The 26,450-nt window shown below is 47.1% G+C and overlaps 1 protein-coding gene across 1 annotated transcript in view; it reads left to right on the top strand.

Moving 5' to 3' along the window:
• The first annotated feature begins 291 nt into the window (after positions 1–291).
• Positions 292–26,450, top strand: part of VNN1 (vanin 1) — a 312,746-nt gene continuing 286,587 nt past the window's right edge. Inside the window, exon 1 of the mRNA XM_078649224.1 lies at positions 292–632. Coding sequence (XP_078505350.1) covers positions 420–632 — 213 coding nt within the window. The 5' untranslated portion in view covers positions 292–419. The remainder of the gene's footprint in view (positions 633–26,450) is intronic.

Here is a 26,450-nt window from a genome sequence, read left to right as displayed (position 1 = left end):
TTGAAACAATGTATTACGAAATAAACACGTATCGAGAATTGGTATAATCAGGATGTGGTAAAATAAAAGTAGGCGGCGTAGAAGAATACGAAACTGACATTAATTCCTCTCTTTTTAAAATAGCTTCGTTTTACGTGTTTCATCAAGTAGCAGTATGCTGACAATGAAGAACTTTGGGATTCAAGGCTTATGGGAACCAAGACTTTAGTAGAAAACAAAGAAAGTGGGTGTCAAAACGTCATCAAAACTGTTTGTTTCAGATGTCGCAAGACATGTTGCGGTTGATTGCATAAGTAAGGCAAATGGTATGACCTATAGTCCACTTTTGCTATTGTGCAATACCTTCCATCGCATACAACCGCAATCAGTAGTTTCAAAGGTTCCGAGTTGCTCTCGGAAGTCTAACTTCGGTCCTTGCGATGGCCGCCTTTTTGTCTAATATTTTATTTTTATTTTTTTCTCTTTTTGTCAATAAAGGGCTTACCACGGACAGGTACATTGCAGCAGTGTATGAACATGCTGTTGTACTGCCAGATGCCACAGAAACGCCTGTCACTCCCTCCGAGGCTTTGAAGGTGATGAACAAAAATATCGACGTTTTAGAGAAGGCAGTCAAAGCAGCAGCAGAAAAGGTAATCAATATCGATTTTCACAATCTATAAAATACTCAAAGAAACATTGTGAGATGGCGTAAATAAATACCAATTTTTTTCCGGGTGCTTTTGTGGAAAAATACGGGATAACACACCGAATTATTTTGGTACACATTTATACTTTTTTGCTGCATTGTCTTGGTTTGCCTTTGCTATTAGCATCTAAAAGCTGGTGGTAGGCTTAAAGACAAAATCATTTCGAGTTTTCCTCTGGAAAAATAGGGAATAGCATGGAGAATTTAAATTTATTGAACTTAATTCAACATGTATCAAAATTTACTGCATGTTATCCCAAGTACATATCAGCAGAGTTTTTAGCATGTTGAAATATATCAGCGTAAAATTGCAGGGCGTACCTAGGGGCAGATCTACATAAACTAATGCAGCGCGGTGATGCAAGTCATTTTGCTGCTCCTCGCTGCATTCGTTTTGAAGCACAGGGAAGCGACATATTTACAACAATATGTTGCATCTCTGTGCTCCCTCCTGGGCTGGCACATAAACTGTTGCAAAATGAACAATTGATGGACAGCATGCAGAACAATGTCATACTTTCAGCCCATTACAGAGAACCTTTTCCATGTGCCGGCGCCCTTTCCCTATGGTGCAAGGATGCCTGCATCGTGGGGAGATTGTTTTTTGTGCAGGAAGGGGCACCTTCCTGCACAAAACGAATCAATTGAGGTGATTTCCTCTTCCAATGTATGTTATGGAATGCCCCATGAATTGAAAGAGGAAAAAGACGAGAAGAAATTAAAACATTTCTCCTCGTTGAACTCGCTTGCCAACCCTAGGGTGGCATAGCATTCGGACGCATTTCCAGATTTACGATTTTTCGTAAATCTGTAAATGCATCAGTGGACATGGGTGTTGCGTGGGAACACCCACAGCAACACCCATGTCACGCCCCTAACACGCAAAGTGTTGCTTGAACATGGGCAATATTTACAAGCACAGGTTAAGTCACGCAGAGTGACTTTACCTGTTCTTGTAAATATCACTTAGCAGGCTGTGCCACCGGTGCGTCTCGCAACGTGATGCACTTGCGGCGCAAGGGCCTTGTAAATCAGCCCCCTAGTGTTTACAGCAAATGTAGCGATTCGTAAAGATAAGTGTCCATTATTTGCCCCTTAGTTATAATGAGGACCAGCATCACAACAGCACTAAAAATGCTTACAATGCAATTTGTACACATTTTTAGCACTGCGCCAAGCTGTATATCTTAATAAGTAAACAAATACACAGTAAAGCCAAACAAGAAAGTAGAGTTAAATAGAGTTGTAACCCCTATCAGAGTTAACACATTACTTATCAGATAGAAGAAGTCTGTCATGGATAAGTCTGCTCACAACACATGAAATTGCGCTCAGTAGGATGTGCCTATCCTGTGAGTGTTTTACCAATTGCAACCAGTGAAATGCAGCGGTACTGGCGAACTCCAGATCGTAGAATTGATTAACTTCAATCAAGAGAGATCTACTGTATCATGCGTGAGATCTATTTACATACCTGCCAGCTTACAAACTAACTTCACCGTGAGAGGAGGGGGTGGGACTTTGGAGCTGGCGGGCCTGGTGCCAAGCGCCATCTAAGTGGTACTCTGTCACTTCCCAAGCCCCCCTCTCGAAAAAATCAAAACAAAGGTGCATCAAGGCTGTCACCGAAGTCTTAGGGTGTTTTCACACCTTTTGTTGGACATCGACGGGCACGGCTGGCACAGGTGAGAGCAGCTGGGTGGGGTGCTGGGTAAGTCAACAGACCACGGGATAAGTAAAAGTAAATTAAATTTAAAAAAAAAATACACTTACCTTGTGCTCGTCGCATTACTGAGTCAGCGATGTGGCGAGCGCAAACAAAGTGGTCTTATTCTTTTTTTTAATTTAATGTTACCTATCCCGTCGTCTGTCAACTGCTCCCCTACACTGCCCACCTTACCCTGTCCCGCTCCACCGATCCACTGCTTCACCGCCCCACCGCTCTTACCTCTGCCGGCAGTGCCTGGACATTGGCCGCATACAGCTGGAATTCCACTGCTTAGAGTGGTTTTCATTTTGTTTTCCCTGCCACTGTGTGATTTCCGCTCCTCAGTGGGTGACCGTGTGAAAGGAGCTGAAATCATGTGACAGAAGGTGGCACAGCGTGAGTTGGCAGTTATGTATTCATACAGACCACGCATCGGGTCATAGCATCCTTGTGGTGGAGGTGTGGCAATGACAATGGGTGTGTAAGTGGGCGGGGTTAACAGAGTGTCTCACAATGAACGCGCTTCTCTGTCAGCCTCTGGAAGATTAACCCGTGTGTGAGAGGGGCATGTGATGAGCTGAAGAGTCAGCATTTGTCAGTGGCGTAGCTAGAGCTTCTGGCACCCGGGGCTATCCCTCAGATTGCCGCCCATGGCCGATAGCGGGAGGGGGAGAGGGGAGCTTGGAAAAAAGGACATATTTGCTCCGGAGCCCCCAATGAAGTCAACCGTGTAGCTTGGCTCTATCGCGCCAAAAACCTCCAGCTTGTTATTGATATATAGAAGTTCATTTCTCACAAGGCCTAGTGACTTAGCGAAATCCCACACTGCTTTTGTGTTCTGACATTCTTGGCATGCTTTACGTCATAACGTTTGACATACTGCATTACTCCACCCCGTTATCATGTATTTTTAACCTCATTCCCAGTACCTTCCAGCCTGGGTTGTGACCCCTAGCTATGTGCGTGCCCATCCATTTCTTGTACTTTCCAGCCGTTTTAGATCTTTTTATAGTTTCGTGTTGCTCAAATGGGTGTAATTTATTATTCTTATAAGTTTCCATCATCTTCATTGCTTGATTTTGCTCACGCGAAAGTGTCACTCACAGTTGTTGAAATGTCACTCATAATACACTGAAATTCTAAAAATGTCACACATAGCAATCTGAAACCTAGGCAGCTATGCATAATGATGCTATTTATTTCAAAAGACATATTGAGCAGTTTAATAAAAATCAATTAGTTGATTACAGCACTGCGCACAGCTCCACCAGCTACATTAACCTGAGGCTGAAAGTAAGTTGCATGGCTAGTCTAAGTAATTACATTACAATACAATGAGGCATGATGGGGGGTCAAGCCTCAGGAGAAGAGGCTGACTGAGGTACACATAACCTAGATGTCTATGCTGCATTATTTCAAAAAGACACTTCGAGACAAGTTCAAGTTCAAGTTCGGGCATTTATATAGCGCACTACTCACCCATAGGGTCTCAAGGCGCTATGAGTGCGGAGACACTGAGCAGTAATAATCCTAAAGCTAAACGTAAGATCCATTCCCAGCCAGACTCCCTCTTTGCATCCGGCTGTATCCCTAGCTGGGAATAACCCCCACAATCATGCTCTACGCTACAAGTTGTAGTAATCACACCTCACCCTTATTAGCAGGCAGTATATTTTAAGAGTGTGTGGTCCAGAGAGGCACAAACGCAGGATTTTAAACGTACCACCGTGGTTGGTTTTATTAAAAAGAATGTATTTCTACCCCACCTAACCCTGTTAGCAACATTGGGATAATGAGAACCTGGGGGGGGGGGAATTAATTTCTAACCTATACCATGCAGTTTAGATGCAGCTCATTTATAGCGTTTCATATGTATATATGTTATATTAGGATTGTAACATAAACTTCAAGTAACAAAAGGATCTCTGTGACAAGAGCAGTAACCCCCTGAGCTTGCCACACGTTCTTTGCAGCAGGCACATTGACCATCTGCGCTACTTGATGATGGGTGAAACTGCCACTAGACAAAACGGGTATCTGGCTCCAGCAGGAATATTATTCCCGAGGGTTATCTTGACATTTAAATTGCTTCCTGAGCAAAGAGAAAGGAGAACATGAACCATGGTAGCGTACTTCTGACTTGCAGATGGAGCTAGAAAAGAAAAGTAAGCACAAAGCACACAGACTTCTCCACTGCCTGATGTAAAAGTAAACTGAAATACAGTCGGGAGAGGGAAACCTGGCGCACGCTATGTGCACCGGGCACCTGCCCCACAACAGTAGAAACAAACAATACTGTTGATATTAAAAGAAAAGCCAAACGATTGCTACCTTGGCTGTTGAAGCAACACAAACTATAGGGAAAAGGAGGGAGGCCCTGCTCTTGTAGACGAGGGAAGCCTGCAGCAATCTTCACAGAAAGCGCAAAGTTTAACAACTCTGAGCGGCGGCCTGATGCCCAGGGCTTCCCTGAAATGTCCTGGTGTTGAGGTTAGTGGGTACAGTCAAGCTCGGCTGGCAGCAACATTTCCTGGGGGCCCAAGTCTGTTGGAACTTGGCAGGATACTGAAACCACATCCTGCTATCGCAGCATGCCCTGACTCCAGACCCTGCACCGTAGCGAGATAGGCTGCCACATGCACACTCAGACGGCAGGCAAAAAATATGTATCCTTGGGTAGAAGGCCTCAGACAAACACGTTCCCACACTTCAATGCATGTCGCAAATCACTGCACCTTCTCACCCCAAGGGATATGTCGCGGCTACGGCACACGTGTGATCACAGCACAAGGCCCCCCCAAGGTAATCCAGACCCGGGAGGGCAGCCAGGCAGCACAGTCCAGATCCAGAGTCGCTGCACCACCAGCCAGTAGTGCGGCTCTTGTAGGCTGGATTTCAGTGCTAGTAATTTGCCACAATCTTCCAGGCGCTCAGCCGCACACAGGCACTGACACCAGATCCCTGGTGCCCCACTACGGCATGTCCCTTAGCCTCACTCACCTCACTGGCTAGGCAGCGGCACTGCCTCCGCACCCGCTCCGGATCGCCCACCCCAGAGCAGGATGCCTCACCAGGGTCTGCAGCCATCCACTTCCATCTCGCTGGCCCCATAATCGCAATTAACAAACAGTTAGGCCTCCCGGCCTCGGCAACTCGATCACAGGCTGCACAGGGGCAACGTCTCAGCCACACCCAGCCAGCCAATCCACTGTTTCCCGCCTGAAACGCATTACGTGGGGGCCGCAGCCCACTGCGCCTGTCTCGCGTTTTTTGCACAAGTCACAGCCGCAAGTGTGTGTGGGGGTGCACTGTAGGGGCACTGATGACCCATGACGGCAGCCTTTATAATTAATTTGGGGACACTGACAGTCTGTCAGTGTCCCCAAATAAATTATAAAGGCCGCCGTCATGGGTCATCAGTGCCACGTGGCTGCCGCCCCAAAAATAGTGCCGCCTGGGGCAGACCGCCCCACCCGTCCCCCCCACCCCTCCCCCCTAGCTACGCCGGTGGCATTTGTGGATATTAAGAGAGCACAATGGATAGGTGATTGCCACTGTGGCAAAGACTTGGCCGCAGCTGTCTCAACGAAGGGAGGCAAAAAGCTGTCAGTGGTGTTTGGGGTGTAACAATCCCCAAATAAATGCATTCTCGTCATGAGAGTTGGGCCCCGGTGACCTGAGTTGGATCTTCAGTGCCTTTTTGTTGGATTTCCTCTTCGTGCTTATTTGACCAAAAGCTTTTAACTTTTTTTTTATCAGGCACTTAGACAGAAAATCAGTATTGAAGCTGCCCCTCGTGGGAACAGGGTATTCAAAGCCTTGGTCATCTCACCCCCTTCATCCTTTGGCATATTGATTTTAAGTTGGGAAATTTGCGATTCACCGCCGAATCTCACTGAATAAAATACGCCACTGGGAGAATCACCCCTTTGCTACAAAAGAGCACAAAATACATAAGTATTAAAAATTGCACTAAACAAAGTACAAATACATATACACAATCACTATAGAGCAGATAAGCAGGTCTAACGGACAGCAGTTGCTGGTGGCTGTATTGTAACTAGCTAGGGAAAGCTAGAGCAGTGGCAAGATTAAGGGAATACCAAGGTTTGCCATTTGCTCCAGGAGATACAACACAAGTAAGAACTATACAAAATATGAAATATAAAAACCCTCACAAAATGCACACATATGTTGGCTTTCAATGTCTTGAAACAGACTGGGAGGTTGAAAAGAGGCCAATTATCCACCTCATTTTTATGGAAGAAAGTGCAACTGTCTTGATGGCTTAGTGAAGGTACAAAGCGAGAGCAGATGGGGGTTGGGCAAGGAATGCTGGTTCATTTTGAATTACAGTCTGGATTTGTCACTAATGTAATAAAAGCCAAATGCAATTCATTAGGGCAATTTATTTGCCCACTCCTCCATGGTGTTGAGTCTGTTTCTTATTGAGTTGCACTTATCGATCAACTTGCACTCAAGCCTTTGGAGCGTTTGCGATGTAGCTCCACCTCTGGGAGATAGTAGGGCCTTTCCAAGTTACCTGCCACTTCAGGGATGTATGCTGCTTTGCTAAATAGTTCTGAACCAGGGGGTTAGTTTGAATTACGTAGCGGATAGTTTCTATGTTAGCCAATCTTGGGTTTGAATTGTTGGGATGTTTGTCCTATATATCATGTTACATGGGCACCAAATACTATAGATAACATTAGTAGATGCACAGTTAGTGTGGTTTTGAAGAGTGTTCTGAATGTCACCACGTATGAATGTCTTTGTGTTTCACATGTACTGACATGAAACACAGTTGCCCCACAAAAAGTAACCATTTGCAGGGTTGACACCCCATGCGGCTAGAATTATTTCCCAGCATCTCATATCTGATTTCTGTCTATTTTACCTGCTACTGTAGTAAAGTCCATGAGTAGAAGGGCATCCTTTACCCCGTAGTCACAACAACGACTTGCCTTCTTAAAGCAGTCACTACCCTACTGCAATGTTATCAAGTTCAAGTTCAAAAAACTTTATTTCGGTTAGTTTTAACCATAAAAGCACATACATATACATATACAGTTTATTTCAATAGTGTTTCAATATCAATTCATGTCTAAAATACATCGTCTTAAATCATCGGAGTGGGAAGAGACAGTATTTTAAAACTATAAAAGTTTAAATTAGTCTACAAATGTTAAAAAAGTTAAAAAAAATATCCCTTGCTGATCTCCTTCATTCCCCACGTCTCTACAGTTAAACAGAGTGCAATATGTTCCAATTTTAACTGAGCAATTTCCTTTGAGTAATCCACATTGAGAACATAAACTTAGCTACAGCAGCCACTATCACTGGGTTAGTGTCGGATTTCAAAATCCTGAAGAAAGCGAGATAATTCTTTATACGCAAGTTGTTGCACAACTGAATTATCCACTTTCTCCGGATAGTGCCATAGGCCGGACAGAAGAGGGTGACGCGAAGAAGGGTTTCGTCTGCTGTTCTACAGCCTGGGCAAGGGCGTGCAGGACCCCCCATCCACCTATCGGTCAATGAATTTAGAGGCAGTGTTCCATATCTAAATTGAAGATACAGCTTCTTCGCTAGGGTGGGTTGAATTACATCTATCTACGAAGCTATAGTGTGACTTATGGTCCAGGAAGACATCAGTAAGACTTGTAGGTATAACGGAACAATATGTCTTCCTAAGATTAAAGTCTTTTATGCGGTTAGACAAAGTTTTCTTAGATATAGCTGAGCAGGAGGCCTCAGGATTTGACCATAAACTTTCATGTCCAATTAAAGTAAAGGACTGCCTAACGAAGGATAGCCATGGAATCCTGCCTACACCTAGGGAGGCCAACACCACCTTTAGTTCCTCCTTATAGCTCGCCAGCTCAGGAGTACTCCACAGCCTCCTCCAATAAAGGAGTGGGCGTGAGGCGATGGCATCTGCACTAGGGCTGATGTTTAAATCCAACCTTAGCGGGACAAGCGGGGTGTTTCTTGGCAAGGATAGAATTTGCCTAATAAAGTTGTTTTCTGTAATGGATAACTCGGAGGATGATAGGTGCCCCCAAAGTTCCGCCCAATAAAGGGATGATGACCTAGCTTGAACTTTAAATATTTCAAGTGGGGCACTAACTATTTTTTTGGGTACAGTTTGTTTGAGCTTTTAAAATCTCCCCTGCGGTCTGGGTTAATCTTGGATTGGCCTTGGCAATTTGTGGGCCCACCCCATTCTGTTATTTAGAGTTAGACCTAAATAGTCAAAAATGGGGACCCTTTCCAGGGGTCTACCTTCCATCGTAGGATGGGGACAATTAGTGGTACTAGCATTAAATACCATGGGGCAGATTTATATCGGACTTGCGCCACGTTTACGCCGCTGTTGCGTCACGCAACGGCGGCGTAAACGTGGCACATCCCTGTGACCCATTTACAACGTGACGCATCTAGGCAGATGCGTCACGTTGTAAAGCCCTGCGCCACATGTGGGCGTTCTGGCGCAGGGTGGGCTTTCCGGGGCAGGTGCGCCTCGCAAAAGTGCCTGCGTGAAATCTACAAGATTTCACGGAGGCACTTTTAGGCCAATTCTGCGTCAAAACCCTGCGCCTGCTTGAAGCAGACGTATGGCTTGACGCAGCATTGGACAGATAGGGCCCCCAGAGCATTGCTGGAGCTGCGCCGCGCTTGCGACGTAACTCCAGCAATGTGCCGCCTTTATGGCACAGATGCGTGACGCATCTGTGCCGTTTTTGGCCCATGGTGCGCTGCATTGTAAATGCGGCGCCCCATGGGTTCGGGAGCTGCGGCGCACAATAACTGGAGCATCCCTGGGGAAGCGCCAGTTATTGTAAATCTGCCCCCATGTACTTGGTCTTGTCGATGTTAACCACCAGGTTTCTTTTATTACAAAAGTTAATGAACTGGTTCAACACCCGCTGCATGCCCATTGGGGATTTAGAAAGCAGCAGGGTGTCATCCTCAAACATTAATGCGGGAAATTTCTGGGAGGCCAGTTTTGGGGAATCAATGTCTTTAATGGTAAGAAGATCTTCTATAAGCCCATTGAGGAAGAGGGAAAAGAGGGTTGGGCGAGCACACAACCCTGCCTGATTCCCTTCTCAACCGGAAACGGCCCCGTTAATTGACCGTACTTTCCAAAATGTACTATGGCAAAAGTGCCTTCATGGAGAAGTTTGATTTGATAGCATAAGTATGGTGGAACCCCCAAAGCTAATAAGATGGTCCAAAGCTGGTTCCGGTCCACCATATCGAATGCCGACTTCAGGTCCATGAAAGTTAGATATAAACTTCCCCCGTCCAAATCAACATGCTTCCAGTGGAGAACCTGAAGCCGAAATAGTTGGTCAGTTGTGGACGTTTTGGCCCTAAAGCCCGCTTGTAGCGGGGTCAGAATATTATTATCATCGATCCAGTCCTGTAATCGTCGTAGAAGAAGCCTAGCATAGATTTTCTGGCTCACATCGATAAGGCTAATAGGCCTATAGTTTGATGGTTCAAGCGGAGAGCCCTTCTTATAAATGGGTATTATCTCCGCCCCCAACCAAGTACCTGGGAGAGGTAGGCCCTGCAAAATTGCATTATATATTAATCAAAGCTAAAGGACCCAGACTATCGGTTCCTCTTTGAAGAGGTCTCCCGGGATCCTATCCAGCCCCGGGGGCTTTATTAGGTTGCAGGCTATGTACAGCGGTTTGAACCTCAGCCAAGGAGAAAAGTGGAATGCACCACATGGGATCCGGGGCCAGAAGGGTTAGAGGGGCCTCACTTCTTAATGTAGGGGGGATAGAGTAGAGCTCTTTAAAATGTAGAGACCAAGATTCTTCTGGGATGTTTGGATCAATCGTGGTCTTGCCTTCTGGTTTCCCGGTATGAACGAGATTCCAGAAGGTCCTTGTATCTTTTGCCACGAGTGCAGATCTGATGGCGTGCTATCTTTCTGCTTCCCACTTTGATTTTGCATTAAAAATTATTTGCTTATATGCCCGCCTGGCTTAGGTTGCTGCAACCAGCATGCCTTGTTTCAGTGCCGAGAGCAGTGCGCACTTCGCTTCCCTGCATCCCCCATTAAACCAAGGGTTCTTTCCGCCCTGCATTCTAGGTTTAATGGGGGAGGTTTTATAAAAACAGTCCACCAATAGTGCGGTTAGTTCCTTGTGTATTCCAAAAAGATCCCTTCCCACACCATTTTCAAAAGGGAGAGCAGTAATTAAATTTGCCCTTTCTAACAGGGGGATTAAACTCGAGTACATTTTGGCCATGTTTTCGTTGGACAGTTTCATGTTTGCCCATCGAATTCTCCATCCTCCGTGGATTATTCTCATATCACTGGTTTGGGGGATTCACTGCCCTTGTTGGTCAGGTGGAAATTCATCTCTATAACCAGGGGGTTATGGTCACTTTCCGTGCGACTAGTTATGTACAAATTGAGGATTTTGGGCCACAAAGAAATACTAGCCATAAAATAATCAATTATGGAGGTATGCCCCATTCCTCTGAAAGTGTCTGCCCTGGGCTATCCCCCTGGAATCGCCCATTACACGCTCTAATAGAAAAAGAATAAGTAAGGAAAGTTAACTGGAGTGCCAGCGCTGTCCAATGTTTAGCTGGATAGATATTCGGGGGCGGGACTAGCCAAATTTCGTCCTCTTCCGTTGTAATTAGGGAAACACCATTGAGAGGTTCGTAGTGACAATTAAAGTCACCACCTATCAGCAGTGCGACATCGCCCGGGAGGGAGTGTAGTAAAGTGATCAGGGAATCTAAAGTCTGGGAGGTGCCTCCCGATCGAACTGGCCGCGAGTAAATATTGATGAGTGCCAGTTTAGGTGTTTTAATATGTGATAGTAAAATACATGTCAGATAGGGACTGTTGGTATCTATTCTTTTTATCGTAAACCCAAGGTGGGCACCTACCCATATGCACAGCCCCCGATGGTCTGCCTCTAGGGCCCTTTATAGCTGGCTCCATATAGGTAACATAACCCATTCTATGAGTGGGATTAAGAGCCCAAGTTTCCTGGAATAGGCAAATCCCATGCAGGTCTACATAGGCGCACCAATCGGGAATTTCTAAGTTGGCAGCAAGTCCCGCTATGTTCCAGGATAAAAAATTTAGGGTCTCATTTTGAGGAGACAGCCTGCATTCCGGGTTATCCTGGAAACCCGAGCTATTGGATCCCCCAGAGCTGGATATAAGGACATACTTTGGACAGGTGGAGCGGTATTTTGGAATATTTGTGGGGTAACAACTGTCTCCCTCATGGGTGGGGGCGATTTTCCCCCGTCATGGAAACATTCTTCAATGGAGGGTGCCAGATCCAAAGAACCTACCGTCCCCCCTTGTCTTTCCATCCCATGATCTTCTGATAAGGGTAATACTTCAGAGATAGGGGACATTTGTGGTCAATCAACCTGGTCCAATATGCTAAACCTGTTGTTAACTGGAAAGCCCAAGACATCATCGCTCCCCCTCCATCCCCGCACGCCCTCTTCATAACATCGGGTGTCTTCTTGTAAGTGCCAGTGATCCAGATTCCTGACATGATAAGAATAGTGTGGGTTAACTGGTGGATAGAAGTAGCTTAGCTTTAGGGTTTTGATAGTTGTGCCGGAGCTATCAAAACGGCTACTACACACGTAGTTAGTTACCCTACTGTTCTGGAAATTTATTACAACACAATCCCTGACCATGTCTTTCGGTTTTGGACCCAACCACCCAACTCTTCTAACAAACAGAATCTTACTTTGAACACTATTTGGCAAAGGTCTATATGTGTTCAACCAATGAGTTGTTTTGTTTTTAGGTTCCCTAAATGATTCGAGTCTGTTAGGGGCCAGCTTGGGGACCCCAGTGAGAACGACCACGTAGGGAACACTCTCAGGCGGTAGATCAATGCGTGGTGATTCCAAGGAGCGATGGTTAACCCTTGTTTGATTTGTAGGGACACTGCCCGGAGATTTTACCTTCTCTGGACTTGAACTTTACCAGCGGAAGTTCGCGCAGTACTGCTTAGGCTTTCACTGGATCGTTGGATAATAGTTGCAAACAGTGGGTTGGGAGGACAAGCGGTTAAAGGCTTGGGGTGTAGTGGCGGGGCCTCCACTACACCAATTGGAGCTTGTGCTTGGGATTTACCAGTAGAAAGTTCTTTTACTTGGGCCATGTTTGACACAAATAAATCCTCCATTTTCGCCAGCTTTTTTTCAATTGATTTTAGTCTTTGCTCCAAGGGCTGTATGAATGTTGCCAAGATCGAACTCAATTTTCCCACCATCAAGTCTGTGATAGAAATACTTATCGATGCAGAAGCAGATCATCTCTCAGGGGGGCTCGGTGGCGGAATCAGAGACTCGTTTTGCTCGCCTTGCTCTACAATAGGAGTCTCGGTACAATTATTGTGTTTGGACTGTTTTGGTTTTCTCCCCCGGAGTGGTGCACCCGCCCACTTCCGCTTAGGAACTGCACCTTCATTGATAGTACTGAGGTCAGGAGAAATTATGGGGCGCTCTGGGTGTACAATCGCCTTGTGGGATACCCGACCAGATGAGGGTTGGTTAATCAAGTCCTCCGTACTCGGTGCATTAGTAGAGGGGGTATTTATGTTCCCAGGCGACCCCTCCGCTACGGTATGGCGTTCTGTCATGGCAATCTCTCGTTCTAACACTGATGATGCCCTCGTTATAAATTGGTCCAATGTCCCAGCTACATGCCCTGTAGGTGTGGGTTTCATACCCCTACGGGCTGCCATGTTAACTGGGAATGAGGTGAGGGGCAGTCAGTACTCACGGTTTCCTGTGGGCGTTAGAGAGTGGGCCCGGTCCATTCCGGGCTACGGGCCGCCCTTGGCCCGAGCTTCGCCCGGCGCGTGCCCGCGCGCATCCCGCGGGACGGAAGTGAGGAGGTCCTTTTGAATCAGCAGCCAGGTGCGGGCGTGGTCAGCGGCCCCCTGGGACAGCGAGTCCGTGGCAGGTAAGTAATCTCACTGTGCTCACCCTCGAGCGCTGCGGCTACCGCGGTAGCGGGAGCGGCGAGGTCCTTTTGAATCAGCAGCCAGGTGCGGGTGTGGTCAGCGGCCCCCTGGGACAGGGAGTCCGTGGCAGGTAAGTAATCTCACTGTGCTCACTCTTGAGCGCTGCGGCTCCCGCGGTAGCTGGGAGCGGCGAGGTCCTTTTGAATAAGCAGCCAGGTGCGGGTGTGGTCAGCGGCCCCCTGGGACAGCGAGTCCGTGGCAGGTAAGTAATCTCACTGTGCTCACCCTCGAGCGCTGCGGCAATGTTATCAAGTGTTCCTTTAACCCAAAACGACTTGCATTAGAGGGGCACGTTGTTGGACTGGTGTTGGATTTTTAAATCCACCCTTTCGCCCATTTCTTCGACCTTGATGTTAATTCAGCATTTAGGCCCTGTATGCCTTTGCATATTGTCTGATAGAATTGTGTTTCTCCAAATGAGTTTCATGAGAACGCATGCTCCAAGTTTAGATTTGATACCCATGTTCGCATGGACCTTTCAGTCGCTCTTGTATTTCCAGACTACAAAACGAGTTAAGGCTGTCTCTTGAAATGTAGTTTTTTAGTTTTCCCTAATGCTTCTTTCTGCCATTTCCTTTTAATTTTAAATTAATTTAATAATGCGTTACAAATGATCTACCATACAGTTAGTAAAAAGGTTTCATGAGTGTCCAGGGATGGTGTTGTTAAAAAGTCTTGCAGCCCCTTCATAACAATGTTGAAGCCCTAGTTTGATTAGTTTCTAAAGATGGATTCGATTGGTCGATACTGTGTGTTAGTGTAACTTTGGTTTCCCCAATAGAGCACTATTATTTAATCTCCTCTAATGACACTCCTCCTTGTGTGGCGTGTTTGTTGCTAGCCTGAACTTGAATGAAACCAAATCCTGCTGTGCAAGCAGATCATCAGGCAGAACATTCTGGTTCAGAGTCAAGGAACTTCTCCATGTGAACCTCCATCAGAGCAGAATCGGAGGGACACGTAATGAATTACCCACAAAAATCACTGGTATTTTAACAAACCGTTAGGCCTCCCGGCCTCGGCAACTTGATCACAGGCGGCACAGGGGCAACGCCGTCGTCTCAGCCGCACCCAACCAGCCAACCCACTGTTTCCCGCCTGAAACGCATTATGTGGGGGCCGCAGCCGATTTCGCCCGTCTCGCGTTTTTTGCACAAGTCACAGCCACAAGTGTGTGTGGGGGTGCACTGTACATCGCTCACTGTAGGGGCACTGATGACCCATGAAGGCGGCCTTTATCATTTATTTGGGGACACTGACGTCAGTGTCCCAAAATAAATTTTAAAGGCTGCCGTCATGGGTCATCAGTGCCACGTGACTGCTGACCGAAAATAGTGCCGCCTGGGGCAGACCGCCCCCCCCCCCTAGCTACGCTGGTGGCATGTGTGGATATTAAGAGAGCTCATTGCCACTGTGGCAAAGACTTGGCCGCATCTGTCTCAACGAAGGGAGGCAAAAAGCTGTCAGTGGTGTTGGGGTGTGACATCCCCCAAATAAATGCATTCTCGTCATGAGAGTTGGGCCCCGGGGCCCCGAGTTGGATCTTCAGTGCCTTTTTGTTGGATTTCCTCTTCGTGCTTATTTGACCAAAAGCTTTTAACTTTTTTTTTTATCAGGCACTTAGACAGAAAATCAGTATTGAACCTGTCCCTTGTGGGAACAGTGTATTCAAAGCCTTGGTCATCTCACCTCCTTCATCCTTTGGAATATTGTTTTTAAGTTGGGAAATTTGCGATTCACCGTCGAATCTCACTGAATAAAATACGCCACTGGGAGAATCACCCCTTTGCTACAAAAAAGCACAAAATACATAAGTATTAAAAATTCCACGATTCCACGATTAAGGGAATACCAAGGTTTGCCATTTGCTCCAGGAGATACAACACAAGTAAGAACTATACAAAATATGAAATATAAAAACCCTCACAAAATGCACATATATGTTGGCTTTCAATGTCTTGAAACAGACTGGGAGGTTGAAAAGAGGCCAATTATCCACCTCATTTTAATGGAAGAAAGTGCAACTGTCTTGATGGCTTAGTGAAGGTACAAAGCGAGAGCAGATGGGGGTTGGGCAAGGATGCTGGTTCATTTTGAATTACAGTCTGGTTTTGTCACTCATGTAATAAGAGCCAAATGCAATTCATTAGGGCAATTTATTTGGCCCACTCCTCCATGGTGTTGAGTCTGTTTCTTATTGAGTTGCACTTATCGATCAACATGCACTCAAGCCTTTGGAGAGTGTGCAATGTAGCTCCACCTCTGTGAGATGGTAGGGCCTTTCCAAGTTACCTGCCACTTCAGGGCTGTATGCTGCTTTGCTAAATAGTTCTGAACCACGGGGGTAGTTTGAATTGCGTAGCGGATAGTTTCTATGTTGGCCAATCTTGGGTTTGAATTGTTGAATGTTTATCCTATATATCATGTTACATGGGCACCAAATACTATAGATAACATTAGTAGATGCATAGTTGGTGTGGTTTTGAAGAGTGGTCTGAGTGTCCCCATGTATGAATGTCTTTGTGTTTCACATGAACTGACTTGAAACGTTGTTGCCCCACTTAAAGTAACCCTTTGCGGGGTTGACACTCCATGCGGCTTGAATTATTTCCCAGCATCTCATATCTGATTTCGATCTATTTTACCTGCTACTGTAGTAAAGTCCATGAGTAGAAGGCCATCCTTTACCCCGTAGTCACAACAACGACCTGCCTTCTCAAAGCAGTCACTACCCTACTGCAATGTTATCAAAGCGTTCCTTTAACCCACAACGACTTGCATTAGGGGGCGCGCGTTGTTGGACTGGTGTTGGATTTTTAAGTCCACCCTTGCGCCCATTTCTTCGACCTTGATGTTAATTCAGCATTCAGGCCCTTTATGCCTTTGCATACTGTCTTATAGAATTGTGTTTCTCCAAAAAGAGTTTCTTGAGAACGCAAGTTCTAAGTTTAGATTTGATACCCATGTTCGCATGGACATTTCAGTCGCTCTTGTATTTCCAGACTACAAAACGAATTTAGGCTGTCTCTTGAAATGTAGTTTTTAAGTTTTTCCTTAATGCTTCTTTCTGTCATTTCCTTCTAATTTTAAATTGAGTTAATAATGCTTTACAAATGATCTACCATACAGTTAGTAAAAAGGTTTCATCAGTGTCAAGGAATGGTGTTATTAAAAGTCTTGCAGCCCCTTCATAACAATGTTGAAGCCCTAGTTTGATTAGTTTCTAAAGATGGATTCGATTGGTCGATACTGTGTATTAGTGTAACTCTGGTTTCCCCAATAGTGCACTGTTATGTCATCTCCTCTAATGACACTCCTCCTTGTGTGGCGTGTTTGTTGCTATACTGAACTTGAATGAACCCAAATCCTGTATTGAAAGCAGATCATCAGGCAGAACATTCTGGTTCAGAGTCAAGGATCTTCTCCATGTGAATCTCCATCAGAGAAGAATCGAAGGGACTCATAATGAATTACCCAGAAAAATCACTGGTATTTTGACTGCCTCAGAATCACAATTACTAGTAATTCCCAGAATGGAAAATAATGACTATTAAATATTTTTGGGAACTGAATGGCAGGAATATGTGTTTCTGAGTGTTTTCCCTGTTTAGGTCTCGGCAACGAGAACTATTGTCGCCATGTAAGCTCGCAAGGGAGTACAGAGCGGTGCACGAGCCGACCAGGGTCTGTGGACGCGCACACACAAAGGCAGGCAGGCAGGCACACACCAGACAGACACAGACAGACACACGCACGCACACACACACGCACACACACACACCCTCCCTCTCTGCCCACTCCCTCTCTGCCGCCCCCCCCCTCTACCCCCACTCACCGGGCTCTGTCCCTCTGCAGCGGGTCAGTCACGGCAGCAGGCAGACTCGGTGTCTTCTCTGGCGATCTTCAGCTGATGTGCACGCTCACGCTGCGTCTCCTGCGCGCCCACCACGCTGTTTCGCGCCCGTTGATCCTCAGCTTGTGATTACTACTCCTTCTAACCCGGATTCTAAATTACTATTTCTTGGTTCTCTAACTCCACTCTGTTGATTCGTAACAAACTGATATTCAGCACATTTCACAGTCTCGCTTTTGCTTCTCATAAATACAATAAGATTATTTTAAGCAATGTCTACCCTTCTTTTGGTTCTGTGCCTATAATGCTTCGGACTATAGAGTTTTAGAAAGTGTGGTGGAAGATTCCATGATATCAGCGGTGTGCACAGTGCAGAGTGAGTTTGCAGAGTAGTGAGTGCAGAGTAGTGAGTGCAGAGTAGTGAGTGCCGAGTAGTGAGTGCAGAGTAGTGAGTGCAGAGTAGTGAGTGCAGAGTAGTGAGTGCAGAGTAGTGAGTGTGCAGAGTAGTGAGTGCGCAGAGTAGTGAGTGCAGAGTAGTGAGTGCAGAGTAGTGAGTGCAGAGTAGTGAGTAGTGAGTGCAGAGTAGTGAGTGCAGAGTAGTGAGTGCAGAGTGAGTGTGCAGAGTGAGTGAGTGTGCAGAGTGAGTGAGTGCAGAGGAGTGAGTGCAGAGGAGTGAGTGCAGAGTAGTGAGTAGTGAGTGCAGAATAGTGAGTAGTGAGTGCAGAGTAGTGAGTAGTGAGTGCAGAGTAGTGAGTAGTGAGTGCAGAGTAGTGAGTGCAGAGTAGTGAGTGCAGAGTAGTGAGTACTGAGTGCAGAGTAGTGAGTAGTGAGTGCAGAGTAGTGAGTGCAGAGTAGTGAGTGCAGAGTAGTGAGTGCAGAGTAGTGAGTGCAGAGTAGTGAGTGCAGAGTAGTGAGTAGTGAGTAGTGAGTGCAGAGTAGTGAGTAGTGAGTGCAGAGTAGTGAGTAGTGAGTGCAGAGTAGTGAGTAGTGAGTGCAGAGTAGTGAGTAGTGAGTGCAGAGTAGTGAGTAGTGAGTGCAGAGTAGTGAGTGCAGAGTAGTGAGTGCAGAGTAGTGAGTGCAGAGTAGTGAGTGCAGAGTAGTGAGTGCAGAGTAGTGAGTGCAGAGTAGTGAGTAGTGAGTAGTGAGTGCAGAGTAGTGAGTAGTGAGTGCAGAGTAGTGAGTAGTGAGTGCAGAGTAGTGAGTAGTGAGTGCAGAGTAGTGAGTAGTGAGTAGTGAGTGCAGAGTAGTGAGTGCAGAGTAGTGAGTGCAGAGTAGTGAGTGCAGAGTAGTGAGTGCAGAGTAGTGAGTGCAGAGTAGTGAGTAGTGAGTGCAGAGTAGTGAGTGCAGTGCAGGTGAGTGCAGTGGGGTGTAGTGAGTGCAGAGTAGTGAGTGCAGAGTAGTGAGTGCAGAGTAGTGAGTGCAGAGTAGTGAGTAGTGAGTGCAGAGTAGTGAGTGCAGAGTAGTGAGTGCAGAGTGAGTGTGCAGAGTGAGTGTGCAGAGTGAGTGTGCAGAGTGAGTGTGCAGAGTGAGTGTGCAGAGTGAGTGTGCAGAGGAGTGAGTGTGCAGAGGAGTGAGTGTGCAGAGGAGTGAGTGCAGAGGAGTGAGTGCAGAGGAGTGAGTGCAGAGTAGTGAGTGCAGAGTAGTGAGTAGTGAGTGCAGAGTAGTGAGTAGTGAGTGCAGAGTAGTGAGTAGTGAGTGCAGAGTAGTGAGTAGTGAGTGCAGAGTAGTGAGTAGTGAGTGCAGAGTAGTGAGTGCAGAGTAGTGAGTAGTGAGTGCAGAGTAGTGAGTAGTGAGTGCAGAGTAGTGAGTAGTGAGTGCAGAGTAGTGAGTGCAGAGTAGTGAGTAGTGAGTGCAGAGTAGTGAGTAGCGAGTGCAGAGTAGTGAGTAGTGAGTGCAGAGTAGTGAGTGCAGAGTAGTGAGTGCAGAGTAGTGAGTGCAGAGTAGTGAGTAGTGAGTGCAGAGTAGTGAGTGCAGAGTAGTGAGTGCAGAGTAGTGAGTAGTGAGTAGTGAGTGCAGAGTAGTGAGTGCAGAGTAGTGAGTGCAGAGTAGTGAGTAGTGAGTGCAGAGTAGTGAGTGCAGAGTAGTGAGTGCAGAGTAGTGAGTGCAGAGTAGTGAGTGCAGAGTAGTGAGTGCAGAGTAGTGAGTGCAGAGTGAGTGTGCAGAGTGAGTGTGCAGAGTGAGTGTGCAGAGGAGTGAGTGCAGAGGAGTGAGTGCAGAGGAGTGAGTGCAGAGGAGTGAGTGCAGAGTGAGTGAGTGCAGAGGAGTGAGTGCAGAGGAGTGAGTGCAGAGGAGTGAGTGCAGAGGAGTGAGTGCAGAGGAGTGAGTGCAGAGGAGTGAGTGCAGAGTAGTGAGTGCAGAGTAGTGAGTGCAGAGGAGTGAGTGCAGAGTAGTGAGTGCAGAGTAGTGAGTAGTGAGTGCAGAGTAGTGAGAAGTGAGTGCAGAGTAGTGAGTAGTGAGTGCAGAGTAGTGAGTAGTGAGTGCAGAGTAGTGAGTAGTGAGTGCAGAGTAGTGAGTAGTGAGTGCAGAGTAGTGAGTGCAGAGTAGTGAGTAGTGAGTGCAGAGTAGTGAGTAGCGAGTGCAGAGTAGTGAGTAGTGAGTGCAGAGTAGTGAGTGCAGAGTAGTGAGTGCAGAGTAGTGAGTAGTGAGTGCAGAGTAGTGAGTGCAGAGTAGTGAGTGCAGAGTAGTGAGTGCAGAGTAGTGAGTGCAGAGTAGTGAGTGCAGAGTAGTGAGTGCAGAGTAGTGAGTAGTGAGTGCAGAGTAGTGAGTAGTGAGTGCAGAGTAGTGAGTGCAGAGTAGTGAGTGCAGAGTAGTGAGTGCAGAGTAGTGAGTGCAGAGGAGTGAGTGCAGAGGAGTGAGTGCAGAGGAGTGAGTGCAGAGGAGTGAGTAGTGAGTGCAGAGTAGTGAGTGCAGAGTAGTGAGTGCAGAGTAGTGAGTAGTGAGTGCAGAGTAGTGAGTAGTGAGTGCAGAGTAGTGAGTGCAGAGTAGTGAGTGCAGAGTAGTGAGTAGTGAGTGCAGAGTAGTGAGTGCAGAGTAGTGAGTGCAGAGTAGTGAGTAGTGAGTGCAGAGTAGTGAGTAGTGAGTGCAGAGTAGTGAGTAGTGAGTGCAGAGTAGTGAGTGCAGAGTAGTGAGTAGTGAGTGCAGAGTAGTGAGTAGTGAGTGCAGAGTAGTGAGTGCAGAGTAGTGAGTAGTGAGTGCAGAGTAGTGAGTGCAGAGTAGTGAGTAGTGAGTGCAGAGTGCAGAGTAGTGAGTGCAGAGTGCAGAGTAGTGAGTGCAGAGTGCAGAGTAGTGAGTGCAGAGTGCAGAGTAGTGAGTGCAGAGTGCAGAGTAGTGAGTGCAGAGTGCAGTGCAGGTATGTGCAGTGCAGTGCAGGTGAGTGCAGGTGAGTGCAGTGCAGTGCAGGTGAGTGCAGTGCAGGTGAGTGCAGTACAGGTGAGTGCAGTGCAGTGCAGGTGAGTGCAGTGCAGGTGAGTGCAGTACAGGTGAGTGCAGTGCAGGTGAGTGCAGTGCAGGTGAGTGCAGTGCAGTGCTGGTGAGTGCAGTGCAGGTGAGTGCAGTGCATTGCAGGTGAGTGCAGTGCAGGTGAGTGCAGTGCAGTGCAGGTGAGTGCAGTGCAGTGCAGGGCAGTGCAGGTGAGTGCAGTGCAATGCAGGTGAGTGCAGTGCATGTGAGTGCAGTGCAGTGCAGTGCAGGTGAGTGCGGTGCAGTGCAGTGCAGGTGAGTGCAGTGCAGGTGAGTGCAGTGCAGGTGAGTGCAGTGCAGGTGAGTGCAGTGCAGGTGAGTGCAGTGCAGTGCAGGTGAGTGCAGTGCAGTGCAGGTGAGTGCAGTGCAGGTGAGTGCAGTGCAGGTGAGTGCAGTGCAGTGCAGGTGAGTGCAGTGCAGGTGAGTGCAGTGCAGTGCAGTGCAGGTGAGTGCAGTGGGGTGCAGTGCAGTGCAGGTGAGTGCAGTGCAGTGCAGGTGAGTGCAGTGCAGTGGAGTGCAGGTGAGTGCAGGTGAGTGCAGTGCAGGTGAGTGCAGTGCAGGTGAGTGCAGTGCAGGTGAGTGCAGTGCAGGTGAGTGCAGTGTGTGCAGTGCAGGTGAGTGCAGTGCGTGCAGTGCAGGTGAGTGCAGTGCAGGTGAGTGCAGTGCAGTGCAGGTGAGTGCAGTGCAGGTGAGTGCAGTGCAGGTGATTGCAGTGCAGGTGAGTGCAGTGCAGGTGAGTGCAGTGGAGTGGAGTGGAGTGCAGTGGAGTGCAGTGCAGTGCAGGTGAGTGCAGTGGAGTGGAGTGCAGTGGAGTGCAGTGCAGTGCAGGTGAGTGCAGTGCAGTGCAGGTGAGTGCAGTGCAGGTGAGTGCAGTGCAGGTGAGTGCAGGTGAGTGCAGTGCAGGTGAGTGCAGTGGAGTGCAGTGCAGTGCAGGTGAGTGCAGTGCAGTGCTGGTGAGTGCAGTGTAGGTGAGTGCAGTGCAGTGGAGTGCAGTGCAGGTGAGTGCAGGTGAGTGCAGTGCAGGTGAGTGCAGTGCAGGTGAGTGCAGTGCAGTGGAGTGCAGTGCAGGTGAGTGCAGTGCAGGTGAGTGCAGTGCAGTGCAGGTGAGTGCAGTGCAGGTGAGTGCAGTGCAGTGCAGGTGAGTGCAGTGCAGGTGAGTGCAGTGCAGGTGAGTGCAGTGCAGGTGAGTGCAGTGCAGGTGAGTGCAGTGCAGGTGAGTGCAGTGCAGGTGAGTGCAGTGCAGGTGAGTGCAGTGCAGTGCAGGTGAGTGCAGTGCAGTGCAGGTGAGTGCAGTGCAGGTGAGTGCAGTGCAGTGGAGTGCAGGTGAGTGCAGTGCAGGTGAGTGCAGTGCAGTGGCATGCAGGTGAGTGCAGTGCAGTGCAGTGGCGTGCAGGTGAGTGCAGTGCAGGTGAGTGCAGTGCAGGTGAGTGCCTTGCAGGTGAGTGCAGTGCAGTGCAGGTGAGTGCAGTGCAGGTGAGTGCAGTGCAGGTGAGTGCAGTGCAGGTGAGTGCAGTGCAGGTGAGTGCAGTGCAGTGCAGGTGAGTGCAGTGCAGGTGAGTGCAGTGCAGGTGAGTGCAGTGCAGGTGAGTGTAGTGCAGTGCAGGTGAGTGCAGTGCAGTGCAGGTGAGTGCAGTGCAGGTGAGTGCAGGTGAGTGCAGTGCAGTGCAGTGCAGGTGAGTGCAGTGCAGGTGAGTGCAGTGCAGTGCAGGTGAGTGCAGTGCAGGTGAGTGCAGTGCAGTGCAGGTGAGTGCAGTGCAGGTGAGTGCAGTTGAGTGCAGTGCAGGTGAGTGCAGTGCAGGTGAGTGCAGTGCAGGTGAGTGCAGGTGAGTGCAGTGCAGGTGAGTGCAGTGCAGTGCAGGTGAGTGCAGTGCAGTGCAGGTGAGTGCAGTGCAGGTGAGTGCAGGTGAGTGCAGTGCAGGTGAGTGCAGTGCAGTGCAGGCGAGTGCAGTGCAGGTGAGTGCAGTGCAGGTGAGTGCAGTGCAGTGCAGGTGAGTGCAGTGCAGGTGAGTGCAGTGCAGGTGAGTGCAGTTGAGTGCAGTGCAGTGCAGGTGAGTGCAGTGCAGGTGAGTGCAGTGCAGTGCAGGTGAGTGCAGTTGAGTGCAGAGTGGTGTGTATTGACAATGTAAATGACAATGCCATTTATTTATGATTTAAAGAAAAAAAAAGAAATGTCATGAGCAATGCCAATAGCTCTACCTTTAATGATGCCGAGACCATTGCATTGTAAATGCTTGTTTTCAAACAGATATTTAGGTTGCTTTGAAGTAACTGTGTAAAACTCAATAACTTGTCAGCACCAGGATACACCTGCAAGTGACAATGCACTTTACAAATACACATAACATAACATAACAATCTTAAATATTCCAGTAGCTCCTGTTACTATCAGGATTACAGGGTGGATCTCATAATAAGGCCTATAGAAGACTGGCAGGGGGTCATACTCTGATAAATGTATTTTCCAGCTCCTTTTCTAGCAGTGTTAAAATAATGGTGAACAGCTATAGCAGTCTGAAAAGCCTAGTATAACATTATTTCCCAAGAACGCATACAAATGTATACTATCCTTCACTCTCTAAGACGCTAGTGGATCATACATTACTGGTGAAGTAACACCGTTTATTTCCTTCCATTACAGATGGTGGTAGCTCCTCCCTCCCTGGCATTATAAACCTAGAAGTCTCCTTAGTCTGCTCTGGGTGTTAGCTTGGTGAATAGTGAACCCTCAGCTACAGCGCACAAGCATGGGAGGTGAATTACCCATATAGCACTGTCGGTTTTACCTAATTGTAGGACTATGCCTAAAGCTCTTGACAAGGATGTCCAAGGCTTCTGAAAATGTCTTTGGGAAAGATTCTGTTAAATAGCTCTGTTACATATCTTCATTGGTGCAAAGCCACACATTCTATATTCCTATCTCCTGACAAGAAGATTTTCTCCCGATCTCCAGTCCAGGAGTCACCAATGCACTTGGTGGCCCTAATTGGTGACATGCGACAAGTCACCCACTTGCTGGCTAATCAAGAAATCATCTGGTCTAGGTCTGGCACTACTTTACCATTGTGCGTGTCAGGGTAGACCTCCCAAAGATGGGCGTAATGGGCAATCTACCTGCTAGTGGCTCAATAGGACTAGTCAGATCAACATATCCAGCCTTTCGTTTTGAGGTGAAGGCCTTTGGGTTGGAGGAATTTCCTTTTGGGTTGAAGGTAACTCCTGCAAGATCTGATGTCTGTATCCCGTCAGTCATGACAATTTAGGCAGCTTGGTGGTCCACAGAGCTTCCTCATTGGCAACACCTATGAGTGCTGCTTGCTCCTGTAGCCTGATACCACTCACTCAAATTCACTGGTACATACAGGGGTCGCCAACAAGTGTGAGAATCATTTAAATTACTACTGCTTACATTATCCTTTCTTCTTAAAGGAATTATAATATTAATTTGATACAAGACCTTCCAATACCTGGCTTGCCTTGTTCTCTGCTGGACATTGCACCCCCATCGCTCATGTAGCTCTCTACATATACATTCATACATACATATACTGAAGATGACCCTTCACAAAACATTTAAAGGTAGCAAATAGCCGCTATTTTCTTAATATTTAGGAATAGAAAATACACTTTGTCTTCTTTTCTTTACTGGAACAAACAGCATATCTTGGTGAGATTGTTTGTGCCTCTCAGCCTTGTTTCCAGATCGTTTCGGAGTATGCTGAAGGTGTATGATGCAGTTAAATGTCAGAAACACCTACTTGAAGAGAATGTGTATGGTGATAATGCATGATATTGCCAAGTTCATCTTTGCATTCCTGGATGAGAATGCTGGGGTTGAGCGGTAGCACTGTGTACGCTGCAACCACCAGGACTGCAGCTCCATTATCAAATGATGTAATAGGATAAACAAATTCACATGCAGGCATGCATGTGATAGGGAGTGGTAGATGTAAGCTGTAACTAAACTTGCCCCATACCTTATGCCACAGGAAGAAGGATCCCATTGCTTACATTGTGCCATAGGCAAATGGATTGCAAGATGGTACCATAGAATTTGACAGGAGAGCTTGAATCCCTAAATCCTTTTGAGGTGTAATGGTTGGGTTTGGCAACTAAAAATTTTAAAATGGAATACTTAAGCATACACGATGTATTGCCTTGACTTGAGGGACCTCAAACTGTTTTCTCCTCATGAACATGTCTTTCTTGGCTAAAACCGCACTAGCCAATCCCTCTCCCACTCTGGTGCATTGCAGCTTCTACATCATATAATGAGGCCAATTAACACAGCTGAAAGCATTTTTCACATGTGTACTGGCCATACCATGGAACATATCACCCTTTGATGTGTCAATAAGTGATCCATTGTCTTCCATTAGAATACATCACAAGTTTTGACCCACTCCCATCTAAAGTCTGTCCCAATACATTTGGCCTAAGGGTCACGTGGGAGATCTCATATTTTCTACTTCATGCTACGCTGATCAGACTCTGTCTCATTCCAATGAATGCCAAAATGTTGGGGTGTCTGCTCCCTTCTCAAAGTTCACCATTTTGGGAGTAACATTTTCCTCAGTGTGAGGCAATACATGCCTGCATCATATTGGGGCCTGGCCTTACTAATCCACAAACCACAGACAAGTGAAAGGCCATCAACCTCTTCCTCTGTAAGAAGATAAGTCCAGCAGCACATTTTCAACACCGAACTTGCTCTCCACTTAGACTCATCCCTTTTCGTATCATCCCACAATGGTCATCCATTAAAGTCCTATGTCTTGCAGATCTTGCCTACATACTCACCTTCCTAAAGCCACTTCCTTTAATGATGATGTCTTAAGCTCATCCTTCATTAACGGTGACTTCAGAGAAGCTCTCTCACCCCTCCTCAAAATATTCAATGTATTCTTCTCCCAAGGCATCTTCCCACAAGCTATAAATCACAAGTATAATCTTCCCAATCCTTAGGACAACCACGCTAGTTACTAGTGATGTCTATAGATACCATCTCATCACTCACTTACCCTTCATAAGCAAAATCCTTAGAGAAACAGTTGGTGCTCAGCTCCAAGTTCACTTAAACACTGAGGGGAAGAATTATAATAAAGTTGTGCATGATAGGGAAAGGGCAGGAATACACCACATTCAAAAGAAAATGACACATTCCTGCCTTTGTACCTGAACTGGTGCAGTTCTGGCTGCCTAGCGCCAATGTAGGCACCCTTGCACCATAGTGCAAGGGTGCCTGAGTTGTAAGGAGGATTGTATGTGTGCAGGAAGGGGCACCTTCCTGCACAAAAACAATTCTGAGGCATACTCCTCTATGTATGCGTGTTGCAGAAATAATGCATTTAATAACAACAAGGGACCCCAAATTTAGTCTGCAGGGACCATGGGGAGCATACTTTTGAAAAACAACAGCGGTCCCAAACAAAAGCAATATCGCGAGAATAAAATATAGACAGAGTCAATCTATATTTACAGGACAGACATGTCCAGCCGGACAGGGGTCTTCCAGAGATTTTACTCAGGATTTATGTATTGAAATCACATAAAAAAATACCATCCAACAATCAACCAGAGTGGACAACAAGCCTGTGTCCAGTACTGACAGAGCGAGTACAAGTGGTGATGTAGACAGCAGAGAAGGGCTTTGTAAGGCGAAACAGCGTTACTCTATAAACAGTACAATTGTACAGAGTA

The sequence above is a fragment of the Lissotriton helveticus genome, chromosome 6 (assembly GCF_964261635.1).
Source record: "Lissotriton helveticus chromosome 6, aLisHel1.1, whole genome shotgun sequence".
NCBI lineage: Eukaryota > Metazoa > Chordata > Amphibia > Caudata > Salamandridae > Lissotriton > Lissotriton helveticus.
Note: the sequence above shows the minus strand (reverse complement) of the source record. Positions and strands in the feature narration are given on the sequence as shown.